Here is a 19,177-nt window from a genome sequence, read left to right as displayed (position 1 = left end):
TTCAAAAGTGCTGATTCTCTGTCTGTTACTTTAGATGAAAATAAGGAGCCACTCCCCACGCCCCTCTGAGAGATATTTGGTTAAAAAGAACACAATGGTGCTCTAGGAGGAGATTCAGGTGATAAGGTGGGGGGGGGGGGGGGGATTGGCTAATGGTTACACAAGCCAAAAAAACGTTATGACATCATAAAGTGGCCAAAATCTGATCAGCTCATTTTCAGACAGGTTTTTAGATAAATGGATCAGGACAAAAAGAGAGGGGGTCTTTGTTCCTGAAACTTCCAGAATCTCTTTACACAGAGGGGACACATGTTTATAAAAGACATGAAAAAGTGAATTTTGCACAATAGGTGACCTTTAACTTATTATTATACATGGCCGACTGTAGTATCTAAAAAATAATAAGATACTTTATTATATCTTTAAACAATAACTATCTCATCACAATTATCTTAAAATAATGATTTAGTATCTCAAAAAATTGTGTTTCTATGTATTGATTTGTTATCTTGAGATAATGACATTATATCTTGAAAAAATTACTAAGTGTTTTAAAATAATGACTGGTTTGTTAAACTAATGAGAAACTTAAAAAAATAAAAAGAATGACTTAGTATTTTAAAATAGCGACTGTAGTTCATACCAAGTCTGTTTTGTTTGTTTTTTGACAAAATCTCTTTGTAAGAACATGTTATATTGGCAAATTGGCAGAAATGGGCTTCCCCATGCCATCAATGAGTCATAACTCAAAGACATGTAGTCTTGGTGAAAAACTGACAGCAAGGTTTGTGGTTCATCCTATGAATCTCAGGCTAACAGCTGGCCATTGCAAATTCTGAGGCTCTAAACAGAGATGCCTATAATAATACGTTTTTGTGTCGTTTCTCAGCCTCTGGGATGAGAGGCAGGTGCTGGGTCAGCAGAGGGGTCCACTCCTGCTGGTCGTTTGAAGAAGATTGAGGGGGATCTTGTCTTTGGAATTGTTGATATACAGTAAGGGTTTTGAAATCCCTGACAGGTGAAGTGTATCAGAAAGCAGTGCCTGGGAGGAAATTGACAGCACCACGGGCAGTTTTGATAGCTCTGCTCCAACTGAACAAGCTTAATTGTTAGGAAATATTCATCCTCTTTTCTTGTGTCCTGGCCATTTGATAGAATTTCTAACATTCTTGCATTTCCTAGCAACTCATTAATGCTGTATTTCTCTTTTGTTCCGTGGGCAACCTTCTTCTGAAAGAGATGTGAAGTATATACGTGGGTGGTGAAACTATCAGTCGCACGTCTGAAGACCTTCGCGTTTGTGGCACTGAGACATTTTTAAAGCTTTTCAATCCCTCCAGAGAGCACCAGCAGACTGTGGCTGCTTTACAATATGCAGGATAATAAATGTGAGGAAAGGAGACATATCTAGTTTGCAAATTCTGACTAAAAGCCCTATTTTGGAATGCAAAAGTCATCCATGGAAATACATGTTCAGGATGTAAAAAGGTGTTTATTTTAATACTGCTATTAAAAGACAGGTGCTTTACAGTTTTCACTGACTATTACATGTCCTCCTAGATCAAAAATGAGTGGTGCATTAGATAACTTTAGCAAAAAGCATTCCCTGAGTTGTAGAGGGTTTAAAAAATATATATATGTGTCAGATTTAAGGATACCCTACTCCAAGATGCCACATTGTTTCTCAAAATGTTCAACAAGAACAATAACTATATTGGTATTTGTTAGTGTTTTTATAATTTTTCCAAGCTTTAATTATTCAATACAATGTATGTACTATAGTCTATAAATGCTTGAAAAGGCCAGTCTGATGTGCACGCGCGTGCTTGTGCATCTGCCATTCATTGTGCCCGCGCATTATAAAAAGCCTTTAGTTCACGTGCGGAAAGAGACTCGAGAGGGGTGGGGAAGAAGAAGTGACTTGTGGGATGCGGCAAGAGAGACAGAGGGGGAGAGTGAGTGACACCCATAGTGAAACAACAGCGAGACTAGCGGGAAAGAGAAGGAGGATTAGATATAAAATCCCTGCTTTACGGTTAATTTAGCGCCTGACATCCAGGTTTGCGCAGACAGACAGACAGCGGAAGAAAAGTTCAGATCCCACGAACTAGCGCGTGGGAGTGGGAAGCAGGATCGTGACTGACTGAGGAAAGCTCCACTGTCTGTCTCGTCATGGCAGGTAATTCATTTAAACCATTACACACATAAACACCACCAACAGCCGGTGTTTTTAGTACGAGTCTCCGCTCCAACAGGCTCTCAGCCCCGACGGTCGGAACAGTATTTCGTTAACCCAGCCCAGTGTCAGTTAAGCTAACGGTTGCTAGCTAACACAACTTAGCTAGCTGTTGCTAACGTTAGCTAGCCCGCAAACCCGAGTGTCATCGCCCATGTATCTGGCCTGTCTTTGCCGGCTAAAGCTAGCTAGCCAGCTGCTGCTAGCAAACGATAGCTGTTTACCACTATCGCCGGCCCAGGATCTGCCTTGCAAGCTAACGCTGCATACCGTGTTAGCCAAACATAGCTAACACGACACTAACATGTAAAGCTAACTTGTCATAGCCGTGACGGCTGCTGCTTCTCACTTTTGCATGGGATTTACAAAGGGCTAATTTAAAATATCTTATTTTCTGTTAACACATTAGCCAAAATAGTTTGACGTAAAACTGGCGGTTTTCACTCCCGTGCACACAATTCCTCAAACATGCCATGACTGGCTTGACAAGCCAGGCATGCTAACGTTCTAGCTAGCTCAAACTTTGACATTGCCCACATGCAGGCTAATACTCCAGGCCTTCTGCAGACTGAACAGACTGTTCCATATTTTGTGCAGTTTCTGACTAAAGGGACTACAAAATCAAGCCAGTATCGGGAACATGCAGATGCCTGTGCATAAATATGCTTCCCTCAAATAAGGCCTAGATAGTCAGGATCTCTGTAGTCTAACGTTACGTTAGCAGTTCACATTTCATTCATTAGCTGCTACTTGTGCAGTGAATATAGAGTTATAACACTTAATATGCGACTTTAAACTGTAATAGCCAATCGTAATAGATGGCTATTTATTCATCTGGAAGAAATGGTCACAACTGTCTATTTTGTACATGCATTTGGTCCATTTGGGCGGGGAAATGACACTGGTCTTTGGGCAGAGGCATTGCACATCATCCTTTCGTTGAGACTGACTGACTGAGATGATTTTACCATTTGAACACCTTTGTGCTTTATGCATTTTCTCAAGGAGTGCTGCAATCCACCACAGTGCTTCATTTTGCTCTGACCAGAACCATCCCTTTTCCTGGCTGTTTGTTTTAAATCATGATTCATCTCAGAATGGTGACTCATAAATGTCCTTGATTATTCTGCAGAGCTCTTCCACAAGGTGTTATCAGACCAGTTCTCATTGTGTAATAACATAAATGATCACGTAGAAATATGCGGTCTTTAAACACCAATGTTGTGCAATGATGTTGAAGGTAGAACCTGTTGAGGCGGGCGATGGAGGTCCTTAACGAACAAGCCAGCATGTTGTTTCTTGTTGATGTATTTAATTATTTTAGCCTGCTGTAAGAGCATCTCCTGCTGGTATAAGAGGTTGCCAAATTTAAAAGAATAGACGTTTCAACCCTACATTCACCAACTGTTATTATGATCTGGAGATAAATGCATAATTATGAAATTGATTTGCAACCTACTTTTTCTCTCATAACCAGAAAAAACACTCCAAACCAAGGTTAAAATCTGGCTTTTATTGGACTCATTAAATGTTTATGATCTTTAATATGAAAGTGGCCTGTATTTCATAACAGAATATAACTCTCTTTGGCCTCGTGGTGTGGCCGTACCATAAATGGATGTGCAGGTATTGTGTGTGTGTGTGTGACACAATTGAGTTTAATTTTAGATAGATTAAAGATCATATGGGATATTAATATCATGTATCTTTAGCGTCTAGACTTTGAGAATTTTCCCACGCTGCCTTACAACGGATGAAATTAGAACTCCCTTTTTATTTGCATGTATGAACAAGGAATGTCTGAACACAATCGGTACATTGTTTTGACATACCACTTCATGTAGTTAATTATTGCTTGGGCACACCGTTTCACCGTCAGCAAAAACTTTGAAACTTGGCGATCTTAGTTCCTCTCATCTTACATCATAGTCGATGTCCAGCACAGTTAAGATCCGGGAAACTCAAGCCTGAAATTTAAAATACTCAGTATTAACTCAAATGTTTATATTTGTATCTCTGCAGGACCTGGAGGTGACATGCAGTGGTGCTTCTCTCAGGTGAAAGGAGCCATTGATGATGACGTGGCTGAAGGTATGATATCTGCAAAGTATTAGTATTTGTAAGCTTAAAGGACAGATGGGACATTTGCACAAATGAAATTGACTAATATACAACTACTTTCAGTGAGGGGGCAAATGGCATCTCAACATCTTCCTGATTTGTTCTATAGCCGCTTAGATGTTGCACAATTTAGCCGCAACTTGCCGTGATGCTACACATTTCAACTGTGCCCTTCCTGCACAAGGACAAAAATATAATGGGTACTCACTATGTTAAATACTCATACTTTTGCAGCTCCCATGTAACAGAAGTCCCTGTAGTTCCACTCCTACACTTCTGGATTCTACTTGTATCATACAGCAGCCTGTTTTCTGATTTAATGACTGTATTAGAGCTGTGTGTTAAGGTACTTCTAATGCAAACCAAACGCTTCTTCCTCTCACCGCTTTACATTAAAGGCTTTCAACTGGCAAGCCACTAAAAGGCTCCTTATTTTTACAGGAAGTCCAGCCTTATTTATTACTCAAGTTAGGGACCAAATGAACAAGAAGATTTGTTGGTCATATGCTTAGTGTAAAGGCCTGTCAGACATTGTACAGCAGTTTATGTAAACAGGATTTATGTTGAGTTGTCAAGGCATGAATAATTTCCCCTTCTGTCTCGATGCAAACTAAACTATAGAATTAGCACAATGCTACGCTGTTCATGGTATAAGGTATTTAACTGTGAATGTGAGCTTAAACATGTACTTAACTAGCCTGTACTGTGCTTTGTTGGATAATGTTGCATTGCATTACACCTTGTAGCTAAGAGAGGTGTTATTTTGCCTACTCATATTAGAGGAAATGGGGTAAACAAATTGATGTACATTTTAAGCATACAACTCAAAACCATCACCAAACAGCTATTCTTGTTCTTCTGTGTATTGCTAGTAACTGCAACAAATATTCATACTTAATGCGCCTTTTGATAGAATATGTCTTAAGAATATAAAATGTCTCTTAAGTTTTTGTATTTGATGTTTCATTGAGCCAATAATAGAAATTGTCAGGTTATTGCAGCTTATTGTTTTGTGTCATACGATTTCCATCCCTCAGACATTTCTATTGAATCACAGCACTGTAAATAACACTAAGGATTGCCTGTAGCTGGAATCTAAAGAATGGCAACACTTAACTGTAACACCGTAAAGGTAAATCTGTTCAGTTCATGATGTTCTGCAGCAGTCTGGCATGTTTCAACCCTTTGACACATTCCAACAGTGGAGTGACAGAAAAAAGGCACATTATCCTCGGCCTACATCCTGGCTTCCTGATTCATGCAGCATCCATAGATAGTAACGTCCATTAGCCATTAATAAATAATGCACTCACAGCAATGCATTTAGTTCTCTACTGTTGCTGTTTTTCCATATCTGATGGGCGTTCTTCAGTATTTTATAGGGCAAGTTGTTGAAGTACTAGAAAACGAACAATAATGGATAATGATGGAAAAATGATTTTCAAGTATATATTAATTTAAGTACCCTGGTTGAAATACATGACCCCCTACTTTTGGCCCCGGGGGGCACAACATGCACAAAGACCTCCTAGCACGACCTTTTGCAGCATTGTCTTTCTGCTCCAGTGGCTACCAAAGGGTTAAGTCAGTGTGTTTGAACGGGTTGGCGTTTATAAAGCAACATACTACTGCTAGGGGTGGATGTGTAATGCTGTATAAGTGAGGGATGGGGGGTGAAAAGGAGGGAGAATCTAGGTTACTAATAATTTTCCGTCTGCTCTACATGCTCTGACATCCTTGTGCATCTCCGGCCTGCACTCTCATGCACTCTGACTCCAGCACGTATACATCCAGGGTTAGCTAGGATTAACAGAGTGCTTCCTCTTTCTCGTTTCTATTCGTCATGTTATGTCTGTGCACCGAGAAATATGCTATATGTATAAATAGAACATTTCTACATGGGCAAGTTTATGATGTTTGTGTTGTTTCTTTGCAGCGGACATCATATCCACAGTTGAGTTTAACCACACAGGGGAGCTGCTAGCCACAGGAGACAAGGGTGGGCGTGTCGTCATTTTCCAGCAGGAAATAGAGGTACATTGCAACTTTGTTTTATTCCCACACAATATTCATTTTAGAGAGTGTCACCCCCTGAACTCAATTACTCTATTAGAAATTCTTCTGGAAGCGGCTTTGTATCAAGGATTAATAGTAGTGCAGTGACGGCAAATTTTGTAGGCCGACATTGGTTTCTCAACTAAAAGCAATGTGAACTTTAAATAAGATCTGTGGCAAACACATTTCTATGATTCTTGCTATGTGATACACATTTAGTTCAGCAGGGTAATCTCCCCATAGTAACACCACTTTAGTAGTAATAAACTAAAATTAGGCTATAAACAAAATACATCACGGTCACATGACTGCGACCACTAAGATAAAGTCGGACGCCATGTTCGGCGTGATGTTGAATAGTTTATTTTGTCACTTGTTAGCATACCCCCTTTTTTTTTTTAAAGAAATGTTAAAGCTCCAAAGTGTGGCATTTGCTGACGTATTTTATGGCGTAGGATAAAAAAGGAAACGTTTCTTAAGCTTGTATTAAGGCATCTAATCAAAAACTTAAAGTTCTAAAAATCCTTTCCAGGTTTAGGACTCATTTGTTGTACTACAAGGATTACATTTAAACTAGTGTAATGCTTTATGTCTGAAAGTAGCTGTCACTTCTCAATTAAAAGACAGACAAGTATTTTTGATTGAAACTCAACAAATGTATAAATATAAAAAAGGTCATCACTGGCTTGTTCTTTTCTAACGTCTGTTCTTTTTGTTTATCCTTGTCTGATGTTTTTTGCTCTGCTGCCGGGCAGAATAAGAATCTGCCTCAGTTCCGGAGCGAATACAACGTTTACAGCACTTTCCAGAGCCATGAGCCCGAGTTTGACTACTTGAAGAGTTTGGAAATAGAGGAGAAGATCAACAAAATTCGCTGGCTTCCTCAGAAGAATGCTGCTCAGTTCCTGTTGTCGACTAACGGTGAGTGGAGTCATTTAAAAAGCAACCCCTTAGTTTAATATTCTATACAAAATTGTTGACATTAGAACCCTTTTTAACCTAAAACTAAAAACAGCCTGGTCAACTCTCCCGTCTCTGGTTATTCTGCTGCTCTTGTAGTAGGGCTGTGCAATTAATCGTATTTTGGCTTGCAACGATTATGAAAACAACGTAATCGAAATAAAACGATTATTTATTTTGAATTATAGTTAAAGTTCAGGGTAATCGACTGTTAAAAACATACTGTTTTTTTTAATAAATTGATGTTTTCAAAGTAAATAGATAATCGTTTTTAATAATCGTGATATCAATTATTGACCAAAATAATTATGATTATGATTTTTGCCATAATCGCACAGCCCTATGTTGTAGTGTCTTTGTCCAATTAGGATATAGAGTGCCACAGTGACGCGTCCTAAAATCAAATCAAATCAAGTTTTATTTATAAAGCCCATTTAAAAGCAATTTTTGGTCGAGCCAAAGTGCTGTACATGTAATAAAAACACATTACTACAATCACAATAAAAGACAATAAATTACAACAGATATATAAAAAACACAGGGAAAAGTCAGGAGTCGTGCTCCGCTCTGACTAGAAGGCCAGGGCGAAGAAGTGTGTCTTAAGAGTAGATTTAAAAACCCCTAGGGTCTGGGCCGACCTCACATGGAGGGGCAGAGTGTTCCAGAGCCTAAGTAAGTTAGCGTTTTACCACTTCCGGTTCCTTCGCCAAAAAGCAATGCAATTTCTCCATAGGATTTTGGAAAATAGCTTGAAATAAGGTCTGCGGTTGACACACATTGAAGAGACAGATCACGTTTTGTTCTACGAGTTCTATCAGCAGTGACCCCACTGGGGATATCTGAAGAGTTTACGTGTCTGAAAAACGATGGTTGTTAACAAGTGGCTGAATAGGACTACAGAAATTGTCGAGACCGTTGTACGTCATTACAGCGAACACGTAAACACTCCCGCTAAGTTTGTTTTTCCCCGTGTTCTGCTTGAAAGCAAGTACCTGCCTCCTGCAAACTGTTAAAACAAACGCTTCAACTTCGCTTCAATCTGTAGTTTTGAATATGGATCTTAAGTTGGCGTGACGTTGAAGCAGCGACCCTGCTGTAGTTCGTTTATAGCATAACGTTAGCATTTTATTTCTGGCGACTAGATTTATGATTCGAAAATTATAAAAGTAGGGTAGACATGTGGATATTATCCGGCTGAACAAAACGTGATCCGTCTCTGTGTCAACCACAGACCTTATTTTGAGCTATTTTCCAAAATACTATGGAGAAATTGCATTGCTTTTTTGACAAAGGAACCGGAAGGAGTTTACTTCCGGCTTTTAGGACGCGTCACTGTGGCACTCTATGGTATACCCTTTTAATCTATGTATGACCCGAGCATCATGTAAAACGGAAAAGCTTAATTATAATTGACACGATTACTTTTCTTTTTGACAGATAAGACAATCAAGTTGTGGAAAATCAGTGAGCGGGACAAGAGACCAGAGGGCTACAACCTCAAAGAGGAGGATGGACGCTACAAAGACCCCAACTCCATCACGTCACTGCGGGTCAGTTCAGACACAACCTCAGTGTTACTCTGACAGACCAGTGTTGAAACGAGTCTCTACACATTTATTAGATTATAGTTTTTTACTTGGTTTATTGAGAGAGCAGTGCTGCCCAGTTTGATAGGTTTCTTTTTGTGAGTTAATACACTCCGATGACCTGACCTGTGGTTAGAGTTGCATATCGTTGACTTTTTTACGATACCACTGAACGATACCGATACATATCGTGATACTTTCATGTTGCATAAGGGAAAAATGTAATCATCCCTCAATTACTCCCATGAAGCGCTTTATGATATAGTTAACATGTCAAATTAATATTAAATTCAATTGTGGGACTTGGACCTTTTTAGTACTGAACAAACGATGAAAAACACGTTATCTATGAAGAAAACAGATTCTGCAATATCATTTATAACAACCATCAGGCGTGAATAGCACATCTTGTCAATGCAAAAAAGAAAATAGCACCGGTATAATCAATATTCAACCTGAGATTCGACTGACCAGAGAACACATAACAGATCATGAGATCTCGCCATCATTAAAATCAACATTTGCCTGATGAAAGAAAACAAATCCCATCACAGTTCAGTTTTTTGTTTTTTTTGCATTATATCATATCTGCTCTCTCTGGATCCAAACGGGCCCTTTCACAGCGTAGGATATCACCTGCTGAACTGAACACTCTCTCGCTTGGCACGCTGCTTCCCTGAACACAAAGGGACTTGGTTGCCATACGAGACAGCATTGGTTGGATGTGTTCCCACCTTTCCCAGAAATAAACTTCTTGCTGTGGGTACAGACCTCACCATTCAGACTGGCAGTGGTTACAGACCTCACCATTCAGACTGGCAGTGGTTACAGACCTCACCATTCAGACTGGCAGTGGTTACAGACCTCACCATTCAGACTGGCAGTGGTTACAGACCCCACCATTCAGACTGGCAGTGGTTACAGACCCCACCATTCAGACTGGCAGTGGTTACAGACCCCACCATTCAGACTGGCAGTGGGTACAGACCCCACCATTCAGACTGGCAGTGGTTACAGACCCCACCATTCAGACTGGCAGTGGGTACAGACCCCACCATTCAGACTGGCAGTGGTTACAGACCCCACCATTCAGACTGGCAGTCATATGCAGCCACACTTTAGATTTTCTAAATAAGGCCCACACTCCACAGTGACTAGTTTGCGGAGTTTCACGGCAAAATTGACATCGTAATTTCGACGGTTTGGGCGCGAGTTTAAGGATATTACGCCTCACTTTTATAAAAAAAAAAAAAAAACTATCGAAAACCGGATCTGATTTCTGTACGGTATACCGTAGCCGCCAGTAATCGGTATTTCGGTAATACCGGGTACCGGTATGCATCCCTACCTGTGGTTATGCTGATTGTTTTGGAAGGGGAAATGAACTCCAATGCTTCAATAGCCCTTAAAAATTCACCCGTATGGCTTCACTTATTCTATAAAAGAATACAAAAGAGTCCATTTTCCTGTCCTAACAGAAACGGGTGTGACGAAACTGACAACTTGGTTATGTAGAGGGACTAGTTAAATGTGAGTCAAGCGCTGCGTTTAATCCAACAGAGCCCTCAATAGTCTAAACTGGCAACACCTGTTTGGGTGTAACAAAGGTGTGTTGGCTTTAACTGTAACTATGGTTTACTTATCCTCATCTAGACAGGTACTAGCTTTGTTTGATGAACCAGATATAAAGGATTTCACCTCTAGCCGCTAATCGCTAAGCTAAGGGACTTATAAAGTATGTCTTCTACAACAAATTGGAAAAATCTAGGATGCAAAAGTATACAATTACATTTTGAATAAAAGCATTTTACTGAGGATCTATTTACATTTCTTCACACTCTTAATAGGGCTGTCCCGAATAAAAAATGTCGGGCTCGCGAATATTCGGCCCGTGCGGGGGGTGCGTAGTAATCGGCAGCGAACCGCTTCAACACGTGTATTTCGGTTTATTCACGGCATTCATTTTGTTATTCTACAGCATTGTCGTTTTATAGTTATTTGTTAATGTATATAACCCAATTCGTGTTCTTTGAAATTGAAAAGGATATTGCATTGTGTTTGTTACTTTTGTTGCAGTTGTATATGTCTTAAGTGTAACTTGGCTTGGCTTCCTATTTTTTATGGACATGCTTTTATTTTGAAGGAGAGTTAGCGCTGTTCACAGGAAGTTGTTGTTGCTATGGAAACAACGTGACAGAGATTAACGGAGAAAAGTCATATCTACATATAAAGACGGAGAAAGTAAACGATAAAGTTTATGGTTAAGTGTTAGCACCCCCTGAAGAGGCACAAGCTCTTACGTTGATATTGGAGATTTCAATAAATAAAATAAAAACGAAACGAATAACGAAATTGAAACCCGAATAGTACTCCAACGAACGAATATTCGGATATTCGGGTACAGCCCCAACTCTTAAGGCCTGAGTTCTTGATTTAAAAAAAGAGAAAAAGAAAAGGATGAAATCTTCACTGAACAAACAGAAACTCAATGGAAGTTAAAAATGTTTCTCAGACTCTCTCGTTCAATGGACAAAAAAAAAACTAAAATTAATTATAAAGCTGAAATGTAGGTGTTTCTTATTTCAATTAGCTAATTAAATACATAAACTACTGGGTGGATTACTGACTGACTAAAACTGGCTTCAAGGAGCTTTCAGAGCTTCAAATGTCCTTCCTGTCTTTTATTATGAATTTCACCTTTATGTCCCGTTTGTCTCCTTCTCAGGTTCCCGTTTTAATACCCATGGATCTCATGGTGGAGGCCAGTCCACGGAGGGTGTTTGCCAACGCTCACACCTACCATATCAACTCCATCTCGGTCAACAGTGACGAGGAGACCTACCTGTCTGCAGACGACCTCCGCATCAACCTCTGGAACCTGGAGATCACCGACCGCAGCTTCAGTATCCTTTCATACGTGTGAACTTAACTAATCCGTGATACTCAGGCTGTATTTTTCTTCATCCCCTGACCAAATGACTCCACAGGTTTATTCCTTAACCCTGTGCCCTTAAGACATTGTTGACATTAAACCAGCCAACATGGAGGAGCTGACGGAGGTGATCACAGCGGCAGAGTTCCACCCTCATCAGTGCAACACCTTCGTCTACAGCAGCAGCAAAGGAACCATCCGTCTGTGTGACATGCGGGCTTCAGCGCTGTGCGACAAGCAGTCCAAATGTGAGTCCCTACTAGGGCTGCACGATATTGGAAAAAACTGACATTGCGATATTTCTTTCCCCTGCGATATGAAAAAATACAGGAATTGAAGAAAAGACAGTTTATTTTGTCCGCAAACCATCCTTTCTTGAACTTTAATGCTATACAATTGGTATTTTTTTTACGATATTTAACCGGATGAAGGATTTTAGTCACGGACTTCTGGATCTTAAGTTATCAGAGCAACAAGCTGAGCTAGCTCGGTTCTCCTGCTTTGATCTGATCAAGAATGATTGTGATTGGTGGTTTGCTGTGCATGCAGAGCCTGAATAGGCGCTTTCACACCGGAGTACTTTTCCCCGTACTTTTCCCTTTTAGTTCCGATAGTTCCTGGGATTTTGCGTTCACACCAAAAAGAGAACTTAGTTCATGAGAGCTTTTCCCCCCTTTTCAGTGCCTGCTAGAGAGCAGGTACTTTCCTGGGGAGAAAAAAGTTCCAATTTCTGATTGGCTGGGCGAATTGCAAACCACGCCCCGTAAAACTCTGAAAAGTGATGTGAAGCCGCCATTTTATTTGCTCTTATTAGCATTAGCCCAGCGCACCAACGGAGAGAGACTAACTTATGGCAACACAAAAAAAAACATGGGAGTGGTGGAGATGAGGAGGTGTCGGCGTTCTGGCGATTTACTCGGAAGGCTTCAGCTTCTACTGAAGCCAGTCCCCAACTCCGGGGACTTCCGGCCGGGGACTTCGGGTGGCAGTATACGCCGTGAAGTTGTTTGCGGCCTGCCAGTAAACCCAAAGCAGAAGAAGAAGTGACGTCAGCGGCTTCATTTGCGTCATCTTCCCTCAGGGACTTATTCCGGTGTGAACGCGATCGGCTCTTTGTTCCATGGGGGAACTAAGTGCTGGGAACTAAGTACGGCAAAGTACTTGGTGTGAAAGCGGCTAATGTCACTCACTCAAGTACCCCTGACATGAGTGCCGCGCAAGTTTTCCTTTTGTAGCAAGCAGCAAAAGAATTGTAACATGACGTGTTTGAGTTAATTTGCCTACTTAATATCGCACGTCCTAAAAAAGAAAATCTTGTGATTTGCCTTTGCAGAATAATGGTGTTCAGTGTTTCCCCTAGGTTTACTGCTTTGGGGGGGTGCTGCCTGAGCGAGGGGGGGGGGCGGTGGGTGGTATTGGGATATATTTTTTTTTTAAGTCCTCTGGAGCAGAGAGAGGAGCTGTGGATTATTGTTATTGATTATTGCATCAGTGTTTCTTAGGGTCAAAAACACAAAACTCACAACTTAAAATGAAAGTGTTTAGTTTATTTAATAAAAGAGCACATGTTCAATGTGAAAAGTGACAGTAGATATAGATTAGTTGCAATTTGGTGCTATATATATTATAATTTCAAAAAAAACTATAAAAAAAAAACACCTTGAATTTCAGGGGGGGCACGGGGCTCCGTTGGTGGGGCGCAGCCCCCCTCCAAGACAATAGTAGGGGAAACACTGGTGTTTCCTAACATACAAACAAATAAGGGTGTACACCAGCAGGGAGGTATACAACACTGTGACACAAAGTATTGATTGTTTATATTTGCGGGTTGTCATTTAAAACAAATCTGGGTTTAGTTAAAACATGTTTTTACAGCTGTAATTGGGACCTGTGCAAAACGACCCATGTTGCTGTAGTGACAACACATCCGTAGTCTGCAGTGTTGCAAGTCCTTCTTCATTCAGTGGAAATGAGACTTTATTCCAGTCAAAGGTGCAGCCAGTAGCATTCATACCATTGACCTGCCCCTGTGGTTTCCTAAGTGCCTTCAGGCTGTCTAAGAATGCTGCAAGATTTATCATATTTTCTTAAATTATGCCAACACTTTAAGAAAAGAACATAATTCACAAGCAGTGTGTTACACCTGAGAGCTGTGAGAAGTGAATGGTATTTCCAAATAGGAAAGTTCCTCCCACGTTTTCTGCGTTGAATGCAGCATCACTCTCTCCTCTCCCTATCTTTGTAAGCCAGCCACCCTGCTCCCTTTTTAATGTGGGAGGACCAAAAGGAAGAAGCCAAAAAAATTGCTGTATTAAAAATAATATGACAGCTTGCATTTTCTGGTTGTTATAGTAACGCAACACGCTCTCCGGCTTGGGAGTTCTTCAGGCTCAACGGTCAGTAAAAAAGTGACCATCAGAGCACTGATAAAAAGATTTGGACATGTTGAAACTTGAAGCTAAACTGATGCTTCTCAGGCCTCGCCACAGTTTGAGATGACCGAATCTGAAACGATGGTGCATTGTCATCCATCATGTGTGATGTGGCTTTCATATCTCATGTATACGTTATTTATCTTATGTTAAATAATTATATGTAAATCTGCACTGTGCCTGTTGGCTTAAATTCTGAGTTTATCGCTGCTCATCTGCCAGAAGCACCATTGTTAGAAGCCGTAATAGTACAGTTTTTTTTTTTTTTTTCAGAGCATTATTTACCAGCCATTGTGGCCACCGGAGATATTAAGGCGCTGTTTACACGAGAACTAAACGGGTTGTATCCGCTACTTTTCTCTCACGTATAGCCCGTTCGGCCACACAAGGCCGTAACGGAACCGCGGAAACGGACCCCCGCAAACGATAACGGGTCCCAAGGTGGATAGATCTGCAAACGGAACGCTCTGGGGGGGGCAAACGGCTCCGTGTGTACGCCCTATACGATAATTTTCCTGATGAAGTGGAAGTACAGCGCCACTTACAGGCCCGGCATATGTACTACAGCGGGTCGAGCGGGTCGAGCGGTCTCGTGTGAAGGGACACGTTTATTGAGCCGTGTGAGCGGAATACTTTTTTGATATCGAATTCGGTTGATTTGCGTTCCCGTGTAAATGGGGTCTAAGAAGAGACTCTGCAAACCTGTTTGGGATTTTGACAATACCAATTCTTGCATCTATTACTTTAGTCTTGTGTGCAGTTCATGGCTTAAATATCTCTTTTGTTGATCTCTTCATAATCTCTGTCATTCAGATTAGTTTTGTCCGCACACGCATCTTCCTAATGTCACTCAGAAACCTGACTGCTGAAGTCTGACTGTATTTCATCATACTCACTTTTATATCTTCCCCTCTCTTGTCCAGTGTTTGAGGAGCCTGAAGATCCCAGTAATCGCTCCTTCTTCTCCGAGATCATATCCTCAATCTCGGATGTAAAGTTCAGCCACAATGGACGCTACATGATGACCCGAGACTACTTGTCCGTAAAGATTTGGGATCTGAACATGGAGAGCAGGCCAGTGGAGACCTACCAGGTGAGAGGGACAAACACATAAACAGTAACGTATTAGTTTAGTAATGTATCTACTCTGTAACTTTGTCTTTTCTTAGTATTATTGTAACTGACAACATTTAATTTCTTTGCGATGCACAGCTAATGTTTTTACCACAAAGATTAATTTGAAGCAGCTACATGCATCACACCACTTGAATTGAAGCAAAAGAAAATGTCACTTCTCTGAATTTACCTGGGCTTGTAACCTCAATGAAAATGAAATAGAAAAATGTTTCAGTTTTTTCCAAACAAAGATTCCACTAAGGTAGAATTTATATAATGTTGTCAGTGTTTATTTTTACTCTTTCTTAACCCTTAGATGCACGAGTGACTGGACCCTACACTCTTCCACAAGTGTTATTATGCAATTTCTGTCATTTTGGTTAAGAAAAATCACTTTTATAATATTTAGTATTATATTTTGGTTCACACTAGAAATATTTTATATTTAATTTTTCACTATTTATAATTTTAGACCTTTTTTTTTACATTTGGAAAAAAAAACGTTTTGAAGTCCTTCTTGTCTACTCATAGCCCACCCCCCATCAATCCATGCCGGTTGATCAAGTTTGATAGTCCTATACCCCCCACCCTAACCTTCCCTTATATTGTAAAGCGATTTTGAGTCCTTGAAAAGCCCTATAAAAATATAATGTATTATTATTATTATTATTATTATTATTATTATTATACTGACAGGTATCAGATCTTGCTGTGTAAAATAATCTTCCTGAGAGGTGTCACTTGTGATGTAGTCTGTGTGGTCTACAGTGAATGTATTCCTGACAGCCACAGGTGATAAGAATCAACGGTTCCCATAGGATTCCATAGAAAATGCATGCGGGTCATTTTTGACGCTTGGGGTAGTAATACAAAAACTACAATTTCTTTACATTTAAAATTTGAATGGCATGATATCCAAAACATGTTTTTTGAGGAATAGCTGGAATATGAAATGATAAAAAAAATGTAATTACAAAGATACTTCAAGAATACCACCTCACCCGGTCAAAAAAGACCCACTTATGCATCTAAGGGTTAACAATGGCCACGCCTTATCTTACCTTGTAATTCCATAATGTGGCCACATGGGGGCACTGTAAATACATGGTTTTGCTTTGCACTAATGTGTGTACACTACTAACACTGTATGTGTCAGTCTTTAAATAGCGCCTTCACACCTGCCTTTGCTTATTGCAGGTTCATGAGTACCTGAGGAGCAAGCTGTGCTCGCTGTACGAGAACGACTGCATCTTTGACAAGTTTGAGTGCTGCTGGAATGGCAATGACACGTGAGTACATGCGGGAGCCAAAGAAAATGCAATAAAATAAAATGTTTTTTGTTTACTCTGTTGATGCTGCTTATCTGTGTTTTAGAATAGGATTTTATTTTATTGAGGGTGCTTACAAATTACAGCAAAGCTCTTTTAGCATCGTAATGTAATAAAATATATATATTCTATATTTGACTTTTAACTATTATTGGACCGTCTGATTCGAATATAGCACTAGCCCATATTGGGAATGATATTCATTGTGCAGCCATACCAGCTGCTTGCCAATGCATTTCTGTTCAGAAGTACTAAGTTATGGACATTATTCTAGCATTACTTGTGTGAAAGGCTCACGTACCTTTCTCCTTCCCCCCCCCCTCAGTGTGGTGATGACCGGCTCATACAACAACTTCTTCCGGATGTTCGACCGCGGCCAGAGGCGGGACGTAACTCTGGAGGCGTCCCGAGAAAACAGCAAGCCCATGCAGGTCCTAAAGCCCCGCAAAGTGTGTGCGGGCGGCAAGCGCAAGAAGGACGAAATCAGCGTGGACAGTTTGGACTTCAACAAGAAGATCCTCCACACCGCCTGGCACCCCCAGGACAACATCATCGCCGTGGCGACGACCAACAACCTCTACATATTCCAGGACAAAGTGAACTAACGCCGCGGTGAGTTTACCTGAGATCTGGCGCGGGGGGACGTCCCGTTGCATCACCCTCAGCCTCGCAAGCCTCACCCAGGGGTGATCTGCGGTAACGCCCGACAACCAGCATCCTTGTCCGTCGCTACTGGGTGACCAGACTTTGCCACTTTGTTCTAGATGTGGACAGAGGAAGCCTCGCTCTTGCCCATCATCAGCCTGTTTGTGGCAGAGTAACACCTGCCTTGTTGTTTAAGTGATGTTGTGCCAATTTTTTTCTTTTCCCTATTTTGGTATGGCTTTATTTTTTTTGCCAGCCCACCTGCCCTTTTTCTTCCCCGGGGGTAACATGGGTACACACGTTTAATTTCCTTAAAAAAATCTGAATACAGACACACTTATTTTTATAACTTTCCCCTGCCAATGGCTCTGTGGTAAAAACACACTTATTTAGTAATTCCCCTTATTGTCCTGTGCCATTGTAGTGTTTATTTTTCTAAGAAAAATTTGCCAGTCTTTTTTTTTTGTGTGTATACACATTTTTATTAATTCAACCATTAGACTGCCATAGTATTCTTCACAAACCTGGTTCATTCAACCTTACATACCCAACAGTCACAAATGTATGCTCAGTTTTCTTTCCACTCTTGCTGCTCAGACATGCAGGACAGCAACACCTCAGTGCTCGCCTCCAGGAGTTTAAGGATTGTTTCACAGATTTAAAGCCCGGCCAGTTGCTGTGCCTCGGGCTAAAATAGGTCCAGACTACAAAATAGGTTCTTTTTTTTGATTGGCTCTGTCTTTCGTGCATCGGTTCCTCTTCCTCCTTTTGTTTGTGTTGGACAAGGTATAAGAGATAGCCTATTAACAAATAATTATTATGACTGTCATATTTATATTAAAAAAAGTAAAAATGTCACCAGATTTGTTCCGTCCTATTTTGTGAAATGAAGCTGGACCTTACACATCTTTTCGAGTGATCTTTAAGTATTGTCTTCCCGTGGTGTACCACAGCTCCGAAGCAGTACTTCACAACAGGGAAAAACCTTTTTTTGATTTGACACTGGACTCTTGCTGCACCAACTAAAGTAATTGGATGTGTTGTCGGTTTAAAAGAAAACATTATTTGAGGCATTACGTCACTTAAAGTGTTTGTTTAAAACTACTGCAGACATTATTACTGCTACTGTAATGTGATGGTACAATAAGCTGCACCAGGACTTGCAGCTGTTGATGTCTCCACACGTATTTAAAATGTGGACAGTTCAATTAAATTGATGCCTCTAGTAATGTATAACTACAGTTTTAATCTATGACGGTGAAGATAATAAAGGAACTACTTTTTGTACCGTTGTGATTGCCTGATCGTTGAGATCTCATCAGTACTGTGTTCTTTTTAAATGTGTTATCCATGTTGTCCATTATTTATTTGTTACGGTTCTACATCATTTATAAGGTATGCTTTCAGTACATTATAACAAAAGAAAAGCTAGGGTCCCTGTTAAGAACAACTTCTGGTGTGTAGTGATTCTCCATTTTTGTTTCTGCTGGTTATAAATCATTGCAAATTTGGAGCCCTTTGGAGCCCCTTGCATTCTAGGTGTCCCTGATCTGAGTGATAGAAATAATAAAGACACCCCACCATTGAAGATTCACTGCAATCAGCTGATGTGGTGTCCAGATTGGCATGTGTTTTGTACGTGGGTGCACACCACCTGCACGGGAACACATCTATCACCACATGTCGTGTTTGAAATGTATTCTTCCGCTCAGTTATTGATACTTATAGCTCATGCATGCCGTGTATCGGGTGTGTTTTTCCTGCTC

The 19,177-nt window shown here is 40.5% G+C and overlaps 1 protein-coding gene across 1 annotated transcript; it reads left to right on the top strand.

Moving 5' to 3' along the window:
* Positions 1–1,892: 1,892 nt before the first annotated feature.
* ppp2r2ab (protein phosphatase 2, regulatory subunit B, alpha b) lies at positions 1,893–18,698 on the top strand. Its single transcript, XM_034125823.1, has 10 exons — positions 1,893–2,179; positions 4,259–4,327; positions 6,294–6,391; positions 7,168–7,333; positions 8,810–8,922; positions 11,684–11,861; positions 11,974–12,138; positions 15,246–15,415; positions 16,636–16,727; positions 17,092–18,698. Exons 1-10 carry the CDS (start codon positions 2,173–2,175, stop codon positions 17,369–17,371), a joined length of 1,338 nt encoding a protein of 445 aa, XP_033981714.1. The 5' UTR covers positions 1,893–2,172; the 3' UTR covers positions 17,372–18,698.
* Positions 18,699–19,177: the final 479 nt, after the last annotated feature.

This window comes from Trematomus bernacchii, unplaced genomic scaffold, assembly GCF_902827165.1.
Source record: "Trematomus bernacchii unplaced genomic scaffold, fTreBer1.1, whole genome shotgun sequence".
Lineage (NCBI taxonomy): Eukaryota > Metazoa > Chordata > Actinopteri > Perciformes > Nototheniidae > Trematomus > Trematomus bernacchii.
Note: the sequence above shows the minus strand (reverse complement) of the source record. Positions and strands in the feature narration are given on the sequence as shown.